The sequence below is a fragment of the Solanum dulcamara genome, chromosome 12 (genome assembly GCF_947179165.1).
Source record: "Solanum dulcamara chromosome 12, daSolDulc1.2, whole genome shotgun sequence".
NCBI lineage: Eukaryota > Viridiplantae > Streptophyta > Magnoliopsida > Solanales > Solanaceae > Solanum > Solanum dulcamara.
In genome coordinates, this window is record NC_077248.1 from 2,320,271 (window position 1) to 2,340,118 (window position 19,848).

Consider the following 19,848-nt stretch of genomic DNA (forward strand, 5'->3'; position numbering starts at 1 on the left):
ACGTTAAAATATGATACTCGTAAAATGTATTTTTTTTACCATTAATTTTTACAAAATGATTTAAGACATTTCTTTTTACGACCTTTTAGTACTTTTTACCATCACTTGGGGGCTTTCCCGCTGATTACCGGCTCAAAGACGTGACGGCGGAGTTCGAAATTCAATTCCCGACCACCTTGAAATGGCGGAACTGAGGCGGAGAGCGGCGGCGGATATGGAAACAACGATTGATTTAATCGGCGACGACCTTCTCCACAACATCCTCTCTCGTCTTCCAGCCTTAGCCTGTGCAAACGCCGCTTGTGTTAGCCGCTCATGGAACCTCATTATCACTACCCTACTCTCTTCCCCTAACCTCTCGTCTGCTCTCTCTCTCAATCCTTCTCTCCAGGTTCTCGTCTGAACTTATAATCGAGTTCATCTGAATTCAGTACTTTCAATGCGGAGTATAAATTTATGTATAAACGTTCACTTAAGATTGCAACAATTAGGTCTAAATTCATAACTTTAAAAATATAATAATAGGTTCAATGCTAAAGATCCTGAATCCGCCTATGCTTACGAAGAATGGTTCTTTTGCTTGAATTTCTCCAGAATGAATTGACTTATAAATTCATTTCTGATGTAGGATGCTGTAAATGAGGCTTTTGACAAGGTTTTATCGAGACCTATTCGACCTCAGTTCGTCAGTGCTTCCATTGGTCCTTCTTTTAGTTTGCAGCAAGCTCACCAGCTGGTATGTGCTCGTCTTATCGTTTTGATTGATTAAAGATCATATTTTTCTTTTAGCAAAATTATAGTTTCTCTTTATATGTCTAGTGTCTTTTCCAAAAGTTTTTTTCTTGATTACATTAGAAATAAGCTCTATATACAGTTGTATGTATGATGAATGTTCTTATTTTGCAGATAACTGGAAAATTAGGGTCCAGAATTCCAACAGTTACTCTGGTATCTCAAGGAATTTTCGGTCGCAATGCTGTTAGTGATGAATTTGAAGAGGTCAGTTTAGAGGCTAAGACTAAAAATAATAAGTTTTTGGGTCAAATTTGTATGCTTTTGTTTATGAGAACTGAAGTAAATATTCTCCAGGTTCAATGGGAATTTATTGAGAATGACGAGGCACGACTTAATCATGGGAATGAGAACTGGGGAGTTCTATTAACAGTTGGTTTCTTGCCAGGATTGAAAGTCAGTTTGATCCCATTGTTATCGAAAACTCAGGTAACATTTTACTCTAATATTGCCCTGACATATTTTAGAAATAAGTCTGTGATGTTGAGAGGATGCTGAAATTTTACTGTGGAAGTTGATTTCAAATTATTGAATTAGTTTTATATATGTTATACTTGGGATATGAAACAAACTACTAGTTTCGATCTAAATGGAAATTGTGCTAACTTGATTTATAATGGGTTAAATTAATTTGGTGAGCACAAATGTCAGGGAACTCAAGCACTCATGATTGATGAACTTGTGCTAAATATCAGGGAATGTTCATCCTCTGTTTCTGGTTTTGCATCACCGGTGGCTATTCTGTTATTTTCTGTAAGTCGATTGTCTCAATGTCTTTATTTTTTCTTTCCACCTGATAGAAAGAAGCTTATATCTTTACACGTCATAGTGATGACACCTAATGACATTGTGGATATAGCGATAAATGCTAATGCCAATGGAATCAGGAGGCGCCCTACACGCATGCTAATCAGTTTACACTGGATTGCTTTAAAAAGTTGGAAAAGTTTTTGGAATACACAGCTTTCTGCTCTGTATTTGTAATTGAGTTGATTTTTTAGGTTCATTTTAAATCTCATAAAAGTCATTTACATGTTGGTGGTAGGATCAGGAAACTGACATGAAACCTGTTCTTCAAAAGTTGGGTGAGTTTTTACTTTCTAATCAACAAGCTTCTTGCTTTCATTTCATGATAACCTTTATTTTCTTATATTTACTGGTATCATAAATCACCAATGTTCTGACACAAATAGGAGGCAGTGTTGTCTACTCGATTTTGTGAGAAACATTACAAAAACTCAAGTTATATTTCCGTGCATTCTTTACTTCTTGTAGATTATGCTTTTTGCCCGGAGACTGTCATTGTGGGTGAAGGAGGTTCACAGTTCTTATACCAAGGGGAAACCGCATCAAACCATTTTAATGAAGAAGAATACAGCTCCGCTGCTGTTGCTCTTTCCTTTCTCAGGGATAGTGGCAATCCTCCTGGTATTCATTGCTTCTCAGCTGAAACTTTGCAATTGAGCTTTAAATTGTGAACTGCTTTTGTTTCCAAAGAGATTAGTTTCTTTAATTAATGATTATAATTTTACCTTATCAATGAATTTTTTTATGAAGTTAATAGTTTATTGAAGTGATGAGAAAACCCCGTGTACAAGGAATATACAAAAGTAGACAATACTACAAAAAGACATGAGTAGGCTTCAGGTGGAAGAGAAAGTTGACTAATGCTGTTGTGGGCTGTTGGGTTGTGATGCTGGCAAAGTTTGTTTGTTGACCAGACCTGGAATATCCATTGAGTTGGGAAATTGTCCAAATGTTCGCTTCTGAAAAGTGAAAACTTTGAAGGACTTGACATCAAACTTGTCTTGTTGCTAGCATCTATGAAGTACCAATTACATTGAATTTTTTGTTGTGATAAAACATCAAATTACTCATTGAATTCCAAAGAAAGCGATAAATTTGACTCAACGTTTCAAATCAGTTCAATTCCTTAACTAAAACATAAGAATAGAAGACAACATCTCACTTATCCTTGTACATGTGCCTAGAAATATGGTGTGCTAATAAGTATACAATTTCCCAGCTACACTCAATGGGTATGACCAGTGAGATAGTTACAAGGAGAGCTGGAAAGGAGACAACTATACTTTGAGAAATTATCTAGGGATGGAATTACAGCACATTGAGAGAGGGTTGAATGGACTAGATAAGGCTGAAGTTCCAGGGAAATAGTAGTATCCTACTGCTACTTTAGGTGCTTGACGGAATGTGAGTAATTGCAGAAACAGTGAGGAGAAAGAAAACGAGCAAGAAATTAAGGGAAAGAAAGAGGGGAAGGAGAGGAAATTAGGGTTAGGGATCTTTTAATATCTTAGAAACTTCATGTCTTGTCAAAGAAGTCTTCCCTGGATGTATACAGATAGTCAGAGTTGAAAAGACAAGAAGGAAGTCGGATCTGTTTGACAACTTAGTGGCTGTTAGTATAGATTTCATGTTTCGCAGGGTGTCAGCAAACAGCAAAGGGAGAAGAATATTGTGGGATGTGTGGCAAATGCAATTCACAAGTTTGAATTCTGGCAGTTGAACTAAGTTTGGGATTTAAGTGGAAAAGAGTGGACCGCAGGTTCATTATTGACCAATTTGTACTCTGGGTAGGTTGACAAAATTTTCTTTGATGCTGCAGAAAAAAATTGTCCTTGATACCGACCCGTGTTTACCAATCCCTGTTTCCTCTATATTTCCATCAATAATTGCTCAAAGCTATTATATTCCTGCCAATCTGGTAAGATGGTTCTACTGATAGGCAGCTGCTCTGATTTCTGTTTACCTTGTCCACTAATTGTTGGGGCATTCCTTGATTTCTTTTAATTTCTTCTCGCCTTTAGAAATATAGGCCTTTTGCCAGTCTTTGGGTCCCTTAATTTTTCGGTGAGCCAAACACAAGTTTGATCCTGATATTTGTAAATTAGCTACCTTATATATCGTGATCTGCTTGGCTGAAGTGATTCTTCTTTAGCCATTCACCACCTCTTGGAGATGGTGCTGCTTCATTCTCATTTCTATCTTCATCTAGCTCAAGACACAATGAATGGCTAAGGAAAGTCACCAGCAACTATCTGTATAGAACCGCCACAAGCTTTCCCGGCATTCTTAAATGGATTCTTTGTTTGGATGTAGACTCGTAGTCTAACCAGTCTAATGATTCTAATCCCTATAGCCTGCGCCTCGAGATTTTTCATGATTTGCACCAGGAAACTAGTGACGTTCAGTGCAGCAGTAACCCCAAGCAAACAAAAGGTCCATTCTCAATACTTTTATGTATGATCTGAAGAGGAAAATACATTCCATTTTTTACAGTCCTGAACCTTTATGTATGCCCACCTCTCCCTTCTACTCGGAACTTCGGAGGTTAGATCTCTGGATGAGCCAACTTTGTACCGATTCAACTTCAAGAAGGTTATACTCTCTACTACGTACTCAATCAAGTTGTTTTGATATTCCTTACTGATCCTGTCTTCTCGCTCTTCTTGCGACCTTGACATCATCTTCACCACTTGAGCATGGCTTCAGATGGCAAAGTTCGTCGTACTCCTTTTACTGCAAAGTATTCGAATTTCTTGTGACATTGTTCCTCCCTGTGCCATGAACTATTTCAAGAATGATGCAGTCAACTTTTGCTTCTCAATGAGCTTCAGATATGGAGACCAAACACCATTGCTATGAAAAAACTAATAGAAGAGGATTTCTTTGCTGTGTTTATTGGTACTATTTAGTCATCAAATGAATAGTGTCCACGTTTAACTCACCCAAGTTGTTGAGTGAGCTTTTTTAAATAATATGATCTTGTTACAGCTTGAGCAACGTGTTGTGCGTTTATGGCAAATGTCTAGAAATTTTTGGTATACGCTACTCAATGTGTTTTCTCAAATGGTATCCTGTCCTCTCTTCAGTTTTTAGCTTCATTGATCAGTTGGATAAACATCCTTAGTTTTTTTTTTTTTGAAATTGTCCATATTGGAAAAGGTAATGCTGTAATTGAAAGTCTGTAGACCTTTTTCCTATTCATCATTGTCTTGCTTTCTGATTACTTATCAAATTTCTGGGATGTTTATTATTACTGCCATTTCTTGGGACTTGTAAGCAGATGTAGGGGAAACTCAATTTCATGTAGTGCTATCACCTGGCATTTCCCAAATTGGGCCTACTTACAAGGCTGTTGCGGTCAAGGAGAGACCTAGAGACTATTCTACTTGGCTCACGGCGAAAAGAGAGGAACAATTTGAAAATCTTGATGGTCTGACTATGTTAGACCAGATCTATGATGAGGTAAGATAGAACAACTTGTAATGTAGATTGTAGCAAGTCATTTAGTTCCAACTATTTAAGTAGCTAGTTATAGAAGGAAGTAATTCACAGTTGGTTTGTCCAAAATGAAAAAAAGAGGAGAGGAAGAGTAGTGTATTTGAACACCGCCTCATAGTAATTTGTTGTCTTTCATTTCCCCTTGATACTTCCATCACAACTGACTAGCTAAGTCTACTGAATCTTTGAACTCCATCTCTCTGTTTGACCTCCCCACACACGTAGAGGCACTGGCGTTAGGCGAAAGAGCACGAGAAAAGATGGCTGGTGGGTTTAGCAAGATGCGACTAACAGAAAAAGATTAAAGATTAGTTAGTCTCTAATTAGACAGAGTAGCACCAAAATTTTCCACGTGTCAAATTCATATCCCTCCGGAAAAAGCGTTATCCTCTTCCCACCCTCAAGTACCACCCGCAAAATCCCAGAGCATTCCACTGTGCCAGTTGGTACAAATCGAAGATGGCAATATTTTTTGACTCTTGGTCGCATGGAAAAGGAAAGGTATATTCAAAGTGAAGCAATGATAATCTAATTATTTTTCTGATCTGGTAGGACATTCCTAAATGGTTTAGAAAATTATTCTCGATGAACTATGACGCCTGATCTGTTGGTGAAGGTACTACCTAGTTGGAGATAGTTGTCTTGTTTACTTAAACATGATTTGGTTGATGTTTGAAAAAAAGAGTATTTGAAGTTGAAGTTGAATTGATGCATATTTAGAACTTCAAAGTTGTCGAATTGATGCGACATACCTTTTTTTTTCCAAACTGTTTAGTTAAATAGCTTCAATTCAGTTCATATCGAAGCAATGGACATAATTCTCACTTTTCTTTCTGATTTCGCTTCCACCAGTTTGGAGGTGATCTTTATTGTTCTGCTCTCTATGTTGGAGTTTCTAAACGAAGAAAGTGCTCTATTGGGATGGAAAAAGGAAGTTGGATATATTTGCGGGAGTTCCATGAGGTTTTAAGGTAATTTATTGTGCTCAGGCTTGATCCTTCTTTAGATGTGCAACTGATGATAATGGACTCTTCTAGATTGCGTTAACGAAGAAGGTAGTCTTAACTTTTTTAATGCTACTGCATATGGTTCTTGGACATTCAAACACACTTCTTGTGGTTTTACTGGAAAGTTTAATTTTTGTTTTATTAAGTAAATTGTAATATTATCTCGTCTCAGCCTTGTGTTTAGTTCCATTCTTAAGTTTCATCACCTGATTTGTTTGGGAGATGGATTATGTGAAAAGGATGATGGTCGTGAATAGAAGCAGAGATCCATCCTGTTCTTCGGTTTACTTCTTTATACCCATGGATAAGCTTGTTGACACTCGGTTTAAACCAAATATTGTCGAAGACTTGTTTATGCTTTGTCTTTCCCTTTTGTTCTGTAATTCAACATAAAATTTTGCAGAGGGGATGAGGAGTATCTGTATGTTCATGGTGGTGGAATCAGAAGTGGAGACTCCTTCCAATTCTACCTTGCGAATGCTAATGTAGCACGTGATTCTTGCAACAATGCATCCAACAACTTAAGATGTTTGAAGCGAGATGGTCATACTACTAGTGACAATGTAAATAGTAAGAAGAAGTCAGTTTTTGGTTGTATTATGTTCTCTTGCTGTGGTCGTGGCGAGTATTTTGTTCAACCTGACGTTGATTGCTCACCTTTCATGGAGAACTTCCCTGGGATTACTTTTTCTGGAACTTTTTCTGCTGCAGAGATTGCACGTGGAGATTTAAGCTTGTATGGTCCGGTGTCTGAAGAAAACAGCTCTCTACGCTGCTGTTCGCACGTGTATAGCACTGTCTACCTGGTTATGTCATACACCCCTGCATCGCCATCGACATTATAGGTGCTGGCAGTATTATTATTTACATCTGTAGTTGCTACAGATCATGTTGCCATTGGTATGATATGATAGCACTATGGTTTACTTCAACAAAGCCATTGGAGCCTGTTCTACTGCCAAATTGGCCTTTTATTTAGTGAAATCCTTTTGTTTTCATCAATAGCTCCCGTTTGGCCATAAACTATGAAGTTGAAACTTAAAAAATTGAGTTTTTGAAGTGTTTGGACAAGCATTTTATTTGGATTTTTTTAAGCTGTGTGTAAGTCCCAAAAATAACTCGAAAACATTTGAATATCAAATTTTCAAAATTTGGTCAAATTTCATGGTCAAACAAATAATTGAAAATAAATTTTCAAAATCTGGCCAAATGTTAGCTAAGTTTTGTGGATTGTTCCAAAATTTTTCTTAGAGCTAGCTTCTGCAATATAAACTCTTACGTTGGTCTATTTTGTGCAAGCAAAGAATTGGTCATAAAAAGAAGATAATTTCCTTGCATTTTAAAACTTTCCTTGATTTTCATCTAATTACTTTTCTCTTTGCTTAATAAAACAAGAAAGGAAGTGCAAATTTTTCCTTTCCTTTCCACTTCCCATAGTTACCGCTTACCAAACAAGTTAAGAAGCTAAAGTAAAATGCTTTCTCACCAAAAGAGGAAAGAAAAATTAACTTAAATTATGACCTACCCAACCACTTTAATTAAAAATAGCCGGTGGATGTATAATATAAATATTTATATTTCATGTATGCCAGTTAAAAAAGTAAACAATGAATCCGATCAGCTATTTGTGTAAAGATCCTTTCACGAAAAACTAACAATAATGATTTATACTAAATTTATATGATACTACCTCCGTTATATATTAATTGTCTACTTTTTCCTTTATATATCCCTTAAAAGATTATAATTTGAGACGACTAATATAGAACGGAGCGATTAATCTAAACATTCTTTTTATAGAAAAAAGAAAGAATTCATTAGTGGGAAAACCAAAAGTGCAAGACGGCAAATCCATATTTAAGGTACCTTGCCACATTTAGAAAATCCAATATTTCCTTCCAATATTTTTCCTTCCAAATTAGGTAGTATTATTAATTAATTACCATTTACCCAAAAATTCAAACTAACCATATTATATTATTACTATATAAGAGTTGATGAATCAGCTCACATTGGCAATTTAACATTCATTGTATATTTGTATAAAAGAGAAATTAAACTAAGACACTTTTTATCCCTTTTCTTTCTCCCTTTTTTTAAAAAATAAAATTTCTTAGGGTTTTCAAACTTTATAAGAAAAAAAAAATGGGAAGAGGGAAAATAGAGATGAAGAAAATTGAAAACATAAGCAGCAGACAAGTAACATTTTCAAAAAGAAGGGCAGGACTTTTCAAGAAAGCAGAAGAATTGTCTATTCTTTGTGATGCTGAAATTGGTGTTATTGTTTTCTCCAATACTGATAGGCTTTATAAATTTGCTAGCTCCAAATCCAGGTATACGTTTTGGTTATCATATTATTTGTTATACTACTGTTTTTTTCTTTAGTATTTTTATGATGACTTCTTTATTATTATACTCCCTTCAACAGACTCTATCTGCATAAGATAAAGACAAAATCTGCGTTCACCACCTTCTTAAATCCCACTTATGAAATCAATATTTTTTATTTTTTTTTACACATTAGTAAAAGGCATAAGTAAAGAAAAAATTTTTTGGGTAAAATCTTGAGTGTTAGGTAAGGTGATTAATCCATTTTTGGCACTTATTAGACATTATAAAATTTCATTTTTTGGTTAATAAGTAGTAATTTATCCTTTAATTCAATTATTGTTCCTCCATGTTAACATATGTTTGTGCAGCATGGAAAAAATTGTGGATAGATATAACAATTCTTCACATTCTTCTGAGTATCCTATCGTCGAAAATGTGGCAGAGGTATTAGATTATCACTTAATTAATTAATATTGAAGTAATTAGTCACTAATTAGATTGATATTCCCTTTTATTATTAATTTCAGCCTGAATTGAATTCCTTGAAAGCTGAAGTTGCAAAATTACGAAAGGCTACCGGGTAAGAAGATCCTTACTTTCTCCGCCCTAATTTATGCGCTATATTTTAGATTTTGAGAGTAGAACAATTTTTTTTAATTTTGATATTTTCATATGTCTATTAAATATTTTAAATTATTAATTATCATGCATTATATTACTTTTTACGTAATTTTCAAATATACAAATTTTGTTTTAGAAAATATTAAAGATTCTATGTTTGAATTCACGATCAACAATAAAAAATCTGACTCTTGAAATTCGAACAGTGCCATATTAATTTGACTCTCTAAAAATTCGATAAATTTGAGCTAAATATGTAGCCTAGAATGACCTAGGAGAAATAATGTTTACCCATCTTGATCCAACTCATCTTAGACCAACTAATATATGAGCGGGCTAATATGACTTTGCTTATTTTAACATGTCTAAATTCATTTTAACCCTTCTATTTGATACTTCGACTGTCAGTATATATAAATTAAATCCTTCGTAAAACAAAATATTGTCTTTTTTTTGTGCATATTTTTAAAGGAGGATGATGGGGAAAGAACTTGATGGACTGGACTTCAAAGAGTTGCAGCAATTAGAGCATCAATTAACTGAAGGCATTTTATCTGTTAAGAATAAGAAGGTAATTAATCCATCTAGCATCATTAGTCAATATTAATTATGTTTAATTATTGTTAATTACATCATATTTTGAAAATATATGTCTATAATATTTCAGGAACAAGTACTACTGGAGCTACTTGAAAAATCAAATATGCAGGTACACTTTAATTATTGTAGTTAGATATATTAATCTTTTGTTTTAAAGTAAATGGAAGAATATTTAAGCTAAAAAATAAGAAAGGGAGACAATGCAACATTGTTTGGTAAAATTATGTTGATTGTGTGGAGACAAAAATACGAGGTGATTTTTTTTCTATATAGTTAAATTTTGACCGACAGAGTTACCCGTTACTTGTAGGAGACAATGCCAGGTTAAATTACACTGATTGTGCAAACATTCTTCACATTGGTATATAAATTCATAATTGAACTAACACTTTCTTTATTTTAATTGTTTTTAATTTTTCGAATAATTGATTATGGTAAGATATTTTATTTATTTTTTTAAATTTTATTTTATTTAAGATTGAGGAACTTGGACACAAATCCTGTAAGCACTATCCTGAAAATTATCAAGCAGCAAGGAAAATTTCTGGTGGAAATTCAACAGTAATTTGTGATTATAAATCAGTCAGAGAAGAAAATTCAGACACTTCTTTAAGCTTAGGGTAATGTAAACTAACTTTTTCTCAATTTGTTTTTTTTTCCCTTTCATATTTGATTTCTAGTCTTTTTCTTGTCGGAGAACGGTGGCACCTCAAAAAGTATGATGTAAACACTCTAATCTTATACAAGAGTGACTATTTTTATGGCTAGAACTTGTGATCTATCAATCAAAGATAACTTTATCGTTGTTAAAATTTTTCCCTTAACATCATAGTTGATGTCTATTTTGGCTTTTAAAAAAAATAAATCAGATACATACATCAAATGATATATGAAAATCGTATAGGATTTTCACACTATAAGAATATTTTCATCTGTTGTATTCTTATTTTCATTTCCATTCTTTTTTATAGTTATCTTTTAGGTAACCGATTATTTTCCAGGTTACTAACTAATCTGTTTTTTTCTTTTCCTTTTCTTTTATGCAGACTATCAGTTGCTACAAGTCAGAAGAAGAAAAATCCAAAGATTGAATGCACTTCAAATGATTCTGAGAATTTAATGATTTTAGATTAATAATTTCCGGATTACAAACTCACATTTTTCATAATATTAGTAGTTGTGTTGAAGTCTTTAGGCAATTTGCCCTCCCTATAATTCCATGTTACTAGAAAGTTGTAAGACCATCACATTATTGTTGTGTATTTGTTTTGTTTTCTATTCAAAGTCTAGTATCCACTTTGAGATTGTGATTAATTACGGGTTTGTGTCATGTAAGATTCATTTAAGGAGAAAATATTTTTTTGTCCAAATATTTTCCACTTTCATGGTTCGAATTCAAGATTTGTATTGTGTATAGCCAAAAATTTTCTCAAACAAAAGGTAAATGATCATTTTAAAAAAGTGAGATGCAAATGATAAAAGGGTAATCATATCTTTAAATTCGATCATCGACAAGGTTCAAAAAAAGAGTTGGCCATTGATAAATAATCGATGAGAGATCACAATGCTATCAGATGGAGAGCTTTCATACTTTTTTTGTAATTTTTTATAAACGAGGTATTGATAAAATCTGCATACACTCTACTTTCTCCAAACTCCATCTATGAAATTTGACTGGCTATGTTACTGTTATTGTCAGGGGTTAGCGCATTAATTTTTTGGTGAACTGAATTTTGGGCATTTTTTGTAAAAAATTACAAGACTCTCCATAATGACTTAGGGTAACAGTATATGTAGTCTCGCCATGATTCACGTTATTTTTTAGCATTTAGTGGCCACTCAACAAAAAATAGGTGATGATCTAAATTTTCGTGTGTGTTAACTCATGAATTTTTTGGTGAACTGACTTTCGGGCATTTTTTATGCAAAAACTTTACGGGAACCTCCGTAATGACATGGGGTAACAGTTGTGTAGCCTCACCATAATCCATGCCATTTAGAGAATTTAGGGGCAACTCAACAGAAATTAGGCGATTTTCTCAATTTTCTTGTGTGTTAGCTCATTAAATTTTTGGTGAACTAGCTTCCAGGCATTTGTTTTTGTAAAAACTTTAAAGGATCCTACGTAATGGCTTGGGATAACAGTACGTATAACCTCGCCAACATCCATACAATTGTTTTTAGCATTTAGGGGTCTTTCAAGAGGAATTAGGCGATGTTCTCAAATTTTCGTGTGTGTTAGCTAATGAATTTTTTAGTGAACTGTCGTTCGAGCATTTTTTATGCAAAATTTTTTATAGGACCCTCCGTAATGACTTGGGGTAAAACTTGTAGCCTCTTCATTATTCACATCATTTTTTTAACATTTAGAGGTCACTCAACAGAAATTAGGCGATTTTCTCAAAAAAATTTTTATGTGTATTAGCCCATTAAATTTTTAGTGAATTGGCTTTCAAAAATATTTTTGCAAAAACTTTACAAGACCCTTCATAATGACTTGGGATAAAATTATGTGTAGCCTCGCCATAATCCATGCTATTATTTTAGCATTTAGGGGCGACTAAACAAAATTGAGCAATTTTCTTAGTTTTTCGTGAGTGTTAAGCCTATGAATTTTGCGGTGAACTTGATTTCGGAAATTTTTTTTGTAAACATTTTACAGGACCCTTCGTAATTACTTGGGGTAACAGTATGTGTAGCCTTGCCATGATTCACACCATTTTTTAATATTTAGAGGGGATTCAATAGAAATTAAGCGATTTTCTCAGTTTTTCGTATGTGTTAGCCCATGACTTTTTTGTTAACTGACTTTCGTGTATTTATGTTTTGAATTTTTTTTACCGGAACCTCTGTAATGACCTAGGGTAATAGTATGTGTAGTCTCTCTATGATTCACATTATTGTTTAAATATTTAAGGGCTACTCAACATGAATTAAACAATTTTTTCAGTTTTCCCTATGTGTTAGCTAATAAATTTTTTGATGAACTGATTTTCGGGTTTTTTGCAAAACTTTTTATAGGACCCTCCGTAATGACTGGGGTAACATTAGGTGTAGCTGCTCCATGATCCACACCATTTTTTTTAATATTTAGGTGTCTTTCAACAAGAATTATGCGATCTTCTTAGTTTTTCGTGTGTGTTAGTCAATGAATTTCTTGGTGAATTGACTTTCAAGCATTTCTTTGTAAAAACTTTACATGACCCTCGTACTGATCTGGGATAATAGTATGAGGCCTCGTTACGATCCACATCATAGTTTTGCACTTAGAGGCCACGCTGCAGGAATTATGCGATTTTCTCAGTTTTTCATGTGAGTTAGCCAATGCATATTTTGGTGAACTCACTTTCGAGTATTATTTTTGGAAAACTTTATAATACCCTCCGTAATGACCCGGAGTAACAGTACGTGTAATCTCGCCAAGATACATGCCATTTTCTTAGCATTTACGTCACTCAATAGAAATTAAACGATTTTCTGAGTTTTACATTTATGTTAGCCTATTAATTTTTTGGTGAACTGAATTTCGGGCATTTTTTTGCAAAAATTTTATAGGCCCCTTTGTAATGACCTGGGTAATAATACGTGTAGTTTCTCCATGATCCACGCCATTTGTTTAATATTTAAGAGTCACTTAACAGAAATTAGCCAATTTTTTTAATTTTTCGTGTGTGTTAGTGCATGAATTTTTTAATGAGCTGACTTTCGTGTATTTTTTTATTGAAAAAACTTTACAGGACCCTCCGTAATGACCTTAGACAACAGTACATAGGAGTGTTCACGGTTTTGCTAAAAATCGATCCAAATCGAAAAACCAAACCAAACGATCAAATAAATCGATTTTTTATTTGATTTGATTTGGTTTTGATTTTATATTTTTAAAAACCGATAATATTTAATTTGATTTTGATTTTGTTTTAAAAAATTGAAGAAATAACTGAACCGTACCTAACTGAACCGACAAATTATATATATTTTTTTATAATTATATATACATAATATATTATTTTTTATGAATACTATTTTATGCAAAAAATACAGCACGCTAATTGGTATGATACTTTTTTATTTGTACAATTATATCATTAGCTTATTCATTACTTAGTAAGTTTATTTATTTATTACACTGAATTAACAATATAAACAAAAAGTTAAACATAATTAAAGTTTTGGTATACGAATTATAAGATCTAAAGTGGCGCGTAGACAATTTATTATTTTTGAATGAATCATTGTCTTTCTTATCTTTTGAATGAACCATTTCTTTTATTTTTGTGTATGGTTAATAACTGAATAACCGAATCAAATAAAATTGAAACCGATAACAACCAAGCTGATGGATGTGTATTTTAATTGGTTTGATTTGATTTTAATAATTTTAATACTGATCAAATTGGTTTGGTTGTGAATTTGATCAACAACCGACCCAAACCAACCCATGAACACCCATAACAGTTAGTGTAACCTCACCATGATCCACGTTTTAGCATTTACGGACACTCAATAGGAATTAGGAATTTTTTTAATATTTCGTGTGTGTTAGCCTATAGATTTTTTGGGTGTCGAGGGTCCGGGTCGAATTTTCTTGATTTCTTCTTTAGTAGCGTCCTTAACGACCTCGAAAACGACTCGAGTTGCCCCGCGGGACTTTTATAGCGTTTCAGAGCATTTTAGAGACGAAACTACTAGATTTAGCCGATTTTGCTAGTTTTTCGTGTGTGTTAGCCCACAGATTTTTTAGGTGCTGGGATTCGGGTTGAATTTTCTTTATTCTTCTTTGTAGCGTCAGTAACGACCTGAGAAACGACTCTAGTAGTGCCGACGGGGCTTCTATGGTGTATAAGAGCATTTTAGGGGCGAAGCAAAAGGAATTAAACGATTCTAACAGTTTTTCCTGTGTATTAGCCCACAAATTTTTAAGGTGTTGGGGGTTTGAGTTGAATTTTTGGGATTCTTATTTAGTACGTTCGTAACAACCTGTGAAACGACTCTAGAAGCCGCGGAAGGGCTTCTACGGCATTTAGGAGCATTTTAGGGGCAACGCAATAGGAATTAGGCGTTTTTATCAGTTTTTTTTGTGTGTGTTATCCCAAGGATTTTCTAGGTGCCGGGGATTCGGGTCAAATTTTCTTGGATTCTTCTTCAGTTGCATCTAACGACCTGGGGAACGACTCGAATAGACCGGGCAGGTCTTCTACGGCGTTTAGGAGCATTTTAGGGACAACACAACAGGATTTAGGCGATTTTGACAGTTTTTCGTGTGTATATGCCCACAGATATTTTAGGTGTCGGGGCTTTGGGTCAAGATTTCTTGATTTTTTTAATAGCGTCCGTAACGACCTCGAGAACGGCTCCAGTAACCCCGGCGGGGCTTTTACGGCGTTTAGGTGCATTTTAGGGAAGACGCAACAGAAATTAGGCAATTTTGTCAATTTTTTGTGTGTTAGCCTACGAATTTTTTGGTGTTAGAAGTTCGAGTCAAATTTTCTTGGATTCTTATTTAGTAGCGTCCGTAACGACTTGGAGAACGACTCCAATAGATCCGACGGGGCTTCTATAGCGTTTAGGATCATTTTAGGGGCGACATAACAGAATTAGGCGATTTTATCAGTTTTTCGTGTGTGTTAGGCCATGGATTATTTACGTGTTGGGGGTTAGATTTTTAGTAGTGTCCGTAACGATCTAGGGAACAACTCCAATAGCCTCGGTGGGGCTTCTACGGCATTTAAGAGCATTTTATGGGCAACGCAACAACAATTAGGCTATTTTGCGCGTTTTGTATGTGTATTGGCCTACAGATATTTTAGGTGCCGGGTGTTCGGATCAAATTTTTATTAGATTCGTCTTTAGTAGCGTCCGTAAGAACTTGGTGAACTACTCCAGTAGCCCCGATGGGGATTCTACAGCGTTAAGGAGCATTTTAGAGGTGACACAATAGGAATTAGGCTATTTTGCCAGTTTTTCGTATGTGTTAGCCCACAGATTTTTTAGATGTCGGGTGTCCGGGTAGAAGTTTTATAGATTCTTCTTTAATACCGTCCGTAACGATCGGGGGAAATCACTCCAGTAGCCTTGCCAGTTCTTCTACGACATAGATGAGCATTTTAGGGGCGACTCAACAGGAATTAAGCAATTTTGCCAGATTTTCGTGTGTGTTAGCTAACAGATATTTTAGATGCCGAGGGTTTGGGTCAAATTTTCTATTATTCTTTTTTAGTAGCGTACATAACGACATAAGGAACGAATCTAGTAGCCCCGGCGGGGCTTCTACAGCTTATAGGAGCATTTTAGTCTCAACACAACAGTAATTTGGCGATTGTCAGTTTTTCATGTGTGTTAGCTATGAATTTTTTAGGTAACGGGGAATCGGGTAAAATTTTCTTAGATTCTACTTTAGTAGCGGCCGTAATGACCTGGAGAATTACACCAGTAGTCCTTGCGGGATTTCTAGGACTTTTAGGAGCATTTTAGAGTGATGCAAAAAAAATAAAACGATTTTTCTAATTTTTCGTGTGTTAGCCCATGGATTTTTTAGGTATCGGGGGTCCGGGTCAAATTTTCTTGAATTCTTAATTAGTAGTGTCCGTAACAACCTAGGAAACGACATCAGTAGCCCCGGCGGGGCTTTTGCGGCGTATAGGAGCATTGTAGGGGTGACGCAATAGGGATTAAGCGATATTTCTAATTTTTCGTATGTTAGCCTACAGATTTTTTTATGCCAAGGGTCTAGATCAAATTTTCTTGGATTCTTCTCTAGTAGAATCCGTAACAACTTAGGAAATGACTCTTATAGCCCCAACGGGGCTTCTACAACAAATATGAGCATTTAAGGGGCGACGTAACGGGAATTTGACGATTTTGCCTATTTTTCATGTGTGTTAGCCCACGGATTATTTGGGTGCTAGGGTCAAAGTCAAATTTTCTTACATTGTTATTTAGTAGCGCCCGTAAGGGACGACAAAACAGGAATTAGGTAGTTTTATCAGTTTTTCATATGTATTAGCCCACAAATTTATTAGATGTAGGAGGTCTAGGTCGAATTTTCTTAGATTATTCTTTGGTTGCATCCGTAACGACCTGGAGAATGAATCCAGTAGCGCTGATAGGGATTCTACGACGTATAGGAGCATTTTAGAGGCGACTTAGCAAAAATTAGGCAATTTTTCTAATTTTTCATGTGTTACCCCTTGGATTTTTTAGAAAATCGAGGGTCCGGGTAGAATTTTCTTGGATTCTTTTTTAGTAGAATCCGTAACGACCTGGGGTTCACTTTGGTAGCCTGGCGAGGCTTCTACAGCGTATAAGAGAATTTTGGAGGCGACATAATAAGAATTAGGCGATTTTGCCAGTTTTTTCATGTTTGTTAGCCCACAGATTTTTTAGGTGCCTGGGTCTTAGTTGAATTTTCTTGAATTATTCTTTAGTAGAATCCGTAACGAACTGAGAAACGACTCCATAAGCCCCGACAGAGCTTTTACAGTGTTTAGAAGCATTTTAGAGGCGACACAACAAGAATTAAGCGATTTGGCAAGATGTTTGTGTGTGTTTGCCCACATATATTTTAGGTGACGGGGTCCGGGTCAGGTTTTCTATGATTCTTCTTTAGTAGAATCTGTAACGACGTGGAACAACTCCAGTATCTCCGTTGGGGCTTCTACGGTGTTTCAAAGCATTTTAGAGGCGACGCAATAGGAAATAGGCAGTTTTGTCAGTTTTTTTGTGTGTTTGCCCATAGATTTTTTAGGTTCCGAGGGTCTAGGATGAATTTTCTTAGATTATTCTTTAGTAGCGTCCGTAATGACCTGATAACGACTCCAGTAGCCCCGGCGGGACTTCTACAGTGTTTACAAGCATTTTAGGGGTGATGCAATAGAAATTAGGCGATTTTGCTAGTTTTTCGTATGTGTTAGCCCTAATTTTTTAGGTATCGAAGGTACGAATCAAATTTTCTTTGATTTTTCGTTAGTAACGTCCTCAACGACCTGGGAAACGACTATAGTAGCCCCAGCAGGGCTTCTACGGCTTTTAAGAGCATTATAGGGGCGACGTAACAGAATTTATGCGATTTTGCTAGTTTTTCGTGTGTTAGCCTATGGATTTTTTAGCTGCCGGGAGTTCGGGTGGATTTTTCTTGGATTCTTCTTTAGTTGCGTCCGTAACGACTTGAGAAATGACTCCAGCTTCTCCGGCAAGGCTTCTACGACATTTAGAAGCATTTTAGGGGAGATCCAACAGAAATTAAGCGATTTTGCCAGTTTTTCGTATGTGTTAGTCGATGAATTTTTTAGGTGGCGAGGGTTTGGTTAAAATTTTCTTGGATTCTTATTTGGTTGCGTCCATAATGACCTGCAGAACAACTCCAGTAGCCCGACTGGACTTCTACAACGTTTTTGAGCATTTTAGTGGAGACGCAACTGGAATTTAGCAATTTTGCCAATTTTTTATTTGTGTTAGAGCACAGATTTTTTAGATGCTTGGCGTCCTGGTCGAATTTTCCTAGATTCTTCTTTAGTAGCTTCCGTAACGACCTGGGAACTACTCCAGAAGCTGCGACGGGGTTCTACCACTGTTAGGAGCAGTTTAGGGGCGACGCAACAGGAATTAGGTAATTTTTACCACTTTTTCATGTGTTAGCTCATAGTTTTTTTAGGTGCCGGGAGTCCAGATTGAATTTTCTTAGATTCTTCATTAGTAGCGTCTGTAATGACCTGGGGAAGAACTCCAGTAGCTACGGCGGGACTTCTACAGCGTTTAGGAGCATTTTACGGGCTATGCAACATATATTAATCGATTGTTTCAATTTTTCGTGTGTGTTAGCCCATAAATTTTTTATGCACTGGGGTTCGGGATGAATTTTCTTGAATTCTTATTTAGTAGCGTCCGTAACGATCTGGACAACGACTCTAGTAGCCCTAATTGGGCTTTTACGATGTTTAAGAGCATTTTAAGCGTGACGCAACAGAAATTAGACGATTTTGCCAATTTTAGTGTGTTTGCCCACAAATTTTTTATGTTCCGAGGGTTTGACATGAAATTTCTTAGATTTTTCTTTAGTAGCGTCCATAACGATCTGGAGAATGACTGCAGTAGCTCCGGCGGGGCTTCTACAACATTTAGGAGCATTTTAGGGCGACGCAACAGGAATTAGACGATTTTGCCAGTTTTTCGTATGTGTTGGCCCACAGATGTTTTCGGTGACAGGGATCTGGATCGAATTTTCTTGAATTCTTTTCTAGTAACTTACGTAACGATCTGGGAACGACTCCAATAGCTCCGCCGGGGCTTCTACGGTGTTTAGGAGCATTTTAGAGGCGACGCAACAGAAATTAGGCAATTTTGCAGTTTTTTTTATGTTATCCCATGAATTTTTTAGGTTCCGGGAGTCTGGGATGAATTTTCTTGAATTCTTCTTTGGTAGCATCTGCAACAACTTGGGGAACGACTTCAATAGCCCTGGCGGGGCTTCTGCGACGTTTAAGAGAATTTTAGGGAATTGTCTTTGAGGTATTTTTTTTGGCAAAAACTTTGCAAGACCTCCATAATGACCTAGGATAACAGTAAATAAAGCCTCGCCATGATCCACGCTATTTTTTTAACATTTAGGAACCATTCAACAGGAATTAAGCGATTTTCTTAGTTTTTTTTGTGTATGTACGTACATATGTTGGTTTGGTTTGATTTTTCATTAAAAAATAACCAAACGAATTATGTTGGTTTATTAAAATTATAAACCAAATCAAATCAATGTAACATCGATTTTTTTGGTTTCAGTTTTAATCGGTTCTTTTTGTTTTCTTTATTTTTTTATTTTTTATGATTATACCGTGACTGAAAAAGAGATCAAATTGAAGTGGTTTTTTCCTTGATCGTGTGACTTAATGCCGCACTTGAAGTTGTCAATTGAAGGTTGTTTCTTTGATCGTGTGATTTTATTGCGTAATGTCATCTCAAAAACACCTGAATAAATAAAATTAAAAAAAAATAAGATGTACAATGACATCTTCAAGACATTGTCTTAGAAAAACATAATAAAAACTCACAAAAAGACTCAATGCATGTCAATTTTTTAAGTCATATTACAAGCGCAAATATGAAACAATATATGTAAACATTGAAAGTTATAAACTAATTTAAATAATACTTACAAAGCATATTATAATAATTTTATTTTATGTATAAAAAAATTAAAATT

At 35.3% G+C, this 19,848-nt stretch overlaps 2 protein-coding genes across 3 annotated transcripts; both read left to right on the plus strand.

The window, feature by feature from the left end:
* The first annotated feature begins 50 nt into the window (after window positions 1-50).
* Window positions 51-7,102, plus strand: LOC129876376 (F-box/LRR-repeat protein At5g63520-like). Of its 2 annotated transcripts, none has more exons than XM_055951796.1 (10): window positions 51-391; window positions 629-736; window positions 907-999; window positions 1,090-1,221; window positions 1,444-1,545; window positions 1,844-1,877; window positions 2,068-2,220; window positions 4,880-5,061; window positions 5,950-6,068; window positions 6,508-7,102. In XM_055951796.1, exons 1-10 carry the CDS (start codon window positions 182-184, stop codon window positions 6,947-6,949), a joined length of 1,575 nt encoding a protein of 524 aa, XP_055807771.1. In that variant the 5' UTR covers window positions 51-181; the 3' UTR covers window positions 6,950-7,102. The 2 variants fall into 2 exon arrangements, with proteins under 2 accessions (XP_055807771.1, XP_055807770.1); XM_055951795.1 differs by having other exon boundaries at window positions 53-391; window positions 1,838-1,877.
* Window positions 7,103-7,191: 89 nt separating this feature from the next.
* LOC129876377 (MADS-box transcription factor 23-like) lies at window positions 7,192-10,997 on the plus strand. Its single transcript, XM_055951797.1, has 7 exons — window positions 7,192-8,437; window positions 8,804-8,879; window positions 8,963-9,015; window positions 9,528-9,627; window positions 9,724-9,765; window positions 10,134-10,276; window positions 10,703-10,997. Exons 1-7 carry the CDS (start codon window positions 8,250-8,252, stop codon window positions 10,788-10,790), a joined length of 690 nt encoding a protein of 229 aa, XP_055807772.1. The 5' UTR covers window positions 7,192-8,249; the 3' UTR covers window positions 10,791-10,997.
* Window positions 10,998-19,848: the final 8,851 nt, after the last annotated feature.